The 4,916-nt window shown below is 53.4% G+C and overlaps 1 protein-coding gene across 1 annotated transcript in view; it reads right to left on the reverse strand.

Annotated features, from left to right (window-relative positions):
* Positions 1-3,345: 3,345 nt before the first annotated feature.
* The window catches only part of MRPL27 (mitochondrial ribosomal protein L27), a 7,909-nt gene continuing 6,338 nt past the window's right edge, over positions 3,346-4,916 (reverse strand). The window contains exon 4 of the mRNA XM_008048471.1: positions 3,346-3,773. Within this exon, the coding sequence (XP_008046662.1) occupies positions 3,567-3,773 (207 nt within the window). The 3' untranslated portion in view covers positions 3,346-3,566. The remainder of the gene's footprint in view (positions 3,774-4,916) is intronic.

Consider the following 4,916-nt stretch of genomic DNA (forward strand, 5'->3'; position numbering starts at 1 on the left):
GGGGTGGGGCAGAGGCCCCCGTGGCCCCTCCCCACAGACTGACCCAGTTTCTTCATCTATTGGGTCACTTCAAGCAACATCCCTTCCAAGCCACTTGGGAAGAATGCTGTGTATGGTTGGTCATTGACCCCTGAGGTCCCTTCCCTGATTCGTGTCAAGTTCCATGATGCCACACACAGCCACTGGTAACAAGAAGGGCTGCGCACCAGGGGTTGCTGAGCTCAGGCTCTCCAGCCTCCTCGGATTCACCATTTCTAAGGGTACCACCTCCTTCCCCTCCCCAAGACTGCCCTCCAAAATCTCCTTTCACACGACTCCCTCCTCTGTGGGCTGAAGGCAGAGGGGGGCTCAGGCCTCCGCACCCTCCCTCACACATCTCTGCCCCAAGGACTTGATGCAGCAGCAAGGGAGTTTTCTGCACCTGTTTACCTTCTTGTCAAGCTGACATCAGACCCAGCCAGGTCATTCCTACCCCAGCTTCTAGAGTAGAATTCCAGTCTGGGGGGAGATGGGCTAGTGCTTGCTGGGTCCAGGCTGAACCAACTATGCCTCTGAGGAGAGGGCAGTTTCGTCCCTGGGGCTCATCATGGCCATCCTCTTGCTACTGCACCAGTGCTGCCAGGTCCTCTGCCCCTGCCACTTCCCTCGGAGTCCCAGCCAGTACGTCAGCCCCCTACCCACCAACCCCTTGCCTTCAGGCCCTGACCCCATCCTGATAAAAGAACAATTGCTCAGAATTGGAGTTCTTCTCTGACAAGCCCTGTAGTATCCAATCTGGGTCCCTTCAGGGTCAGGGCAACAATGTAGAAAGGGTTAATACCATGCTGAGGGGGGTAAGGTCTTTTCCCAGCTCCCAAGAGAAGTGCAAGCTGGACTTCTGTGGGACAGGTAAATGGTAACTACAGCACTGCCAGTCCCCGTCCTGCATAGAAAGCAAAATTTTTTGAGCTGCAGCCCCAGACTCTGAACTCTTAACTCTGGGCACCAGGCTGAGGACCGAGGGGTGGGCACAGGAGATTTTCTCAGACTCTCCCTCCACAGGACACGAGAGCTGCCAAATGGTGAGAGAACGAGCTAGTGGCCAGAAAGGAATGGAATCTCTTCACACCCAGGCGCATTTCAGAAATGCCTGGGGCCAGGTCTCTTGTCTTGGCCTCAGTGGAGAGGGCTGAAGGGACGAGAAAGGGGCATGAAAAAGGGCCTGGGCTCTGCTCTCTTGAACGTGGACCCTAAATCCTGAGCTTTACCTCGAACCGACCTTCATGACACCCAGGACTGCCCCCTCCCTACCTCAGCGCCAGGGGATACTCCACCAAGGTCCAGCTGGTGGAAAGCAGTCAAGACCCAGGGGATGCAGGGGAGGGAGGAATCCTGGAGCTGCTGCCTGGGAGTGGGGAGATGTGTGCACTGGGGGCCTGAGGCCAGGCAAGAGACCTAGTATGGCTAAGGGACTAAGAAGATGAGGGGGAGGGAAGGATAGGGTGAAGCCTAGCACTTCTTGGAGGGGAGGAGGGCTCACTCGGGAAGAGAATACAGACAAGCTGGAGGATGGGGCACTTGTCTCTCTGTTCCCTTGGCCTTTCTTGGTCACAGGGTTAGTACTCTTTATGGGGCTGCCCAGGAGCCACCAGCGGCACCTGTGACAGCCAGCTCACCTGCCCAGCTACAAGTGTTCAGAGGAAGGTCTGGCAGCAGGTTCACCAACCAGGTGCACGGGACTCCGGGCTCTAGAGCTGCAGAAGTGAATGTCCAGCCATTGCAGCCTAGGGGTCCTGAGGAGCTGAGCTCTGCACAAATTAGATTTTCACACACAAAGCCCAAATAGAGGCCCTTGGGTCAGGACAAGGAAAGGGCCACTCTCTTTGTGTAGAGGGACCACTGAAAACCCCAGTCCAGGGAGGTCTACCCAGAGGGATTTCCACCAAGCTCTAGGACCAACCTATTTCTAGGAAGGACCAGTCATCCAAGGGTGGGGAGACAGAAAGCAGCAGTCCCAAGAAAGGGGGCAAGTATATGGGAGGTGGGGTAATAGCTAATGCCTCTGCGCTCCCATCCTCCAGCTGCCACCAAGCTCTAAGGAAGCCCTAAGGTCACTGCCTGTACCACCCACCCGTGGCTCTGCTCATCCGTCCCAGGAAGCAGCCACCTGCCCTACTCAGGGAAATATCTGAGCAGGAGGCAACAACCACCTCTGTCCTGCCTCTGCCTATTTTTCCTGGGGACTGAAAGGGCTAGCACTGAGACTATGGAGACAACTCCCCAATCTCCCCTGCCTAAGGACTACCCCAGTTGGCCTTGGTACCTTAGGCCCCCACACAGAAGGACACCAAAATGAACCCCACAAAGTCCAAGTTCCCTTTGCCATGGATCTGCAGGAGGTGGGTTAGGAGCATGTCCTGAGGAAGAACTCCAGGACAGGGCCGCTTCTCTGTCCTCAGTCCTCAGAGTGCCTGCTTTCAGGGTAGAGTGGAGTCCTTGAAAGGAAGCCACAGCACTCAATGAGCCCCTCTATGGGGCTGCAGCCAATGCCACCTACCTCCAGCAGCGGGAATAACCACATTCCTCAGCTGAGACTTCCTTCCTGGCCCCTTGACTCAGGCCAAGCCTCTCTGGGATGGGAGGACAACGAAGGCCCGAGCTTCACCTTGAGTTGAACTTCATGACTCCCGGGACTGCCCCTTTCCTGTCTCAGCTCCAGGGAATGCTCCACCAAAATCAAGATGGGGGAAAGCAGCCAAGTCCCAGGGGATGCAGGTGAGGGAGGAATCCTGGGGCCGCTGCCTGGGAGTGGGCAGCACCCTAAGCCTCACTGAGTACTTCCGAGGCCAGATTCTTTGCTGCTGTGTAGGATTTGAGATCAATCAAGACCCAGAAAAGAAGGTAGACTTGGTGTGTCTAACTCTGTAGTGAGCGGGAAGAAGCCATGTGTTACCCACTCTGCCTCACCACTGTAAGGGCCTCGGCACTGCTGGGCCTCTCGGGAGGCTCTCCTGCTATCCCACAAGCTCCCTCTCTGCCCTAGACCTGCAGAGGGAGGGACGGGTCTCCCCTGTGGCCATCTCTGGAGCTGCAGCCCTTCCTCTACTGGCTGTCCCCACCCTTCTCTCAGGGCCCAGGACCTGAACTTCTATGGGATACAAGAGGGGAAATGGCAGTGACATCCTCGAACACAAGCTCTCTTCTTCCCCTGGGGGACGGTGCCAAAGAAGTCACCTCCTCCAAACCAAGTCCCTTCTTCTCACTTCCTCACCTGGATACGCCTCTTTCCTGCTTTGAGGTTCCCCCTCGGTGTGCACTAGAGAACATGGCTAAGGACAAACACCTCACTAAGCAGTTACATCCAGGTTTGTACCCGAATAGCATGGCTTCAAGACTAGGGCTAACTTTATTTCTGGCCACAGGTCAGGTCTCCTGAAGGGTTTTCCAGCAGTCACTTCGCAGAGTCACCATCAAGCAGGTCTCTTCTTCGGGAGACCTTGTCGTCACCCCAACACTTGACTTCTTCGGATACCTCCTCCTCCTGTCACGTGGGCCCCAGCCTCTGTCCAATGGCCTCAACTGGAACTTCAAAGCATAGCTACCAGTTTGAAAGTGCCCTCAGGCTTGGCTGGAACCACATGGACAAAAGTCTTGTAGAGCACAGCGCCTTTGGGCAGGCTGGTCACCAGATCCACAGCCTCCGTGTTGCTGGGATTGGGCACGTAGACCTCCTTGGTGTACCGGACTATCCCCTCCTCCAGGGCATACAGGTACTTCCTCTTTCCCAGTCCCACCTGCAACACACATACCTGGTCAGCTGGCTGGAGAGCCAAGTGGTCTGTCCCAGGGCTTAGAGACAGACTTCTCACATGAGAGGCTTCAGAACTCCATCTCAGGCTCCCTTTCCTGCTGCTTGGCACTGCCTCACCTTCTGCTTCCTTACCAACTCATAACAGAGGAAGGAAAAGAAAGTTCCAATAGCTGGCCAGGCTCAGTGGCTCAGCCTGTAATTCCAGCACTTTGGGAGGCCGAGATGAGTGGATTGTCTGAGTCCATGGGTTCGAGACCCGCCTGGGCAACTTGGCAAGACTTCTGTCTCTACAATAAATCAAAAATTAGCCGGGTGTGATAGCACACACCTGTAATTTTGGCTACTTAGAAGGCTGAGGTGGAAGGATCACCGGAGCCCAGCAGGTAGAGGCTGTGGTGGCCGGGAGTGTGCCACTGCACTCTAGTCTAGGCAACAGAGTGAGACTTCAACTCAAAAAGAAGAAAGTTCCAACAGCCAATCATACATGCTGCTCAGTCACAAAGAACTGACACCTAGAGTTATGTCTATGCAGCTGGTCAGAAGCTACACTAGTCAGATCCCAAAACCAGGCCCAAGAAGATGCCTCAAACCACCACTGCCCTTGGGAGGTTCACTTAGACTTAAAAAACATCAAAGCTGTCATATTAAACACTAGTTTGGTGTATATGTTCATCTAGAGAGTGATCTATAAAGTTTAGGCTCTATGGAAAGTATAGACCAAAGCTATATGGATAATGTACATGCTAATCAAGCAATTGTACTAGTGACATCTGTTAATACCAATGTAAGGTAGGTATTTAAATTTTTTTTTTTTTTTTTTTTTAGTTGAACTCTCTATCTGCCGACCGCATTGGAATTGCTCGTTATTATCTACTCAGCATTCTTAAATCAAAACACGGCTACCGCCCTAGCGGAAAATGGCACACCCCATGATCTACTTATTCATCACACTTGACAGGACCACGACCCTCTTCCCAATGACTGGAAAGTTGAAAAGGGGGCAAAGATAACCATATGAAAGAGAAATCAATTCTATCCAATCCAACACTCATTTACCAAGGTCACCTAGCACTGAGCTAGGGATTTGGAGTTGTAGCAGGAAGAGGAACAGAATTTTTTTTTTTCA

The sequence above is a fragment of the Carlito syrichta genome, unplaced genomic scaffold (assembly GCF_000164805.1).
Source record: "Carlito syrichta isolate Samal-C Ts95f unplaced genomic scaffold, Tarsius_syrichta-2.0.1 Scaffold123630, whole genome shotgun sequence".
NCBI classification, from domain to species: domain Eukaryota; kingdom Metazoa; phylum Chordata; class Mammalia; order Primates; family Tarsiidae; genus Carlito; species Carlito syrichta.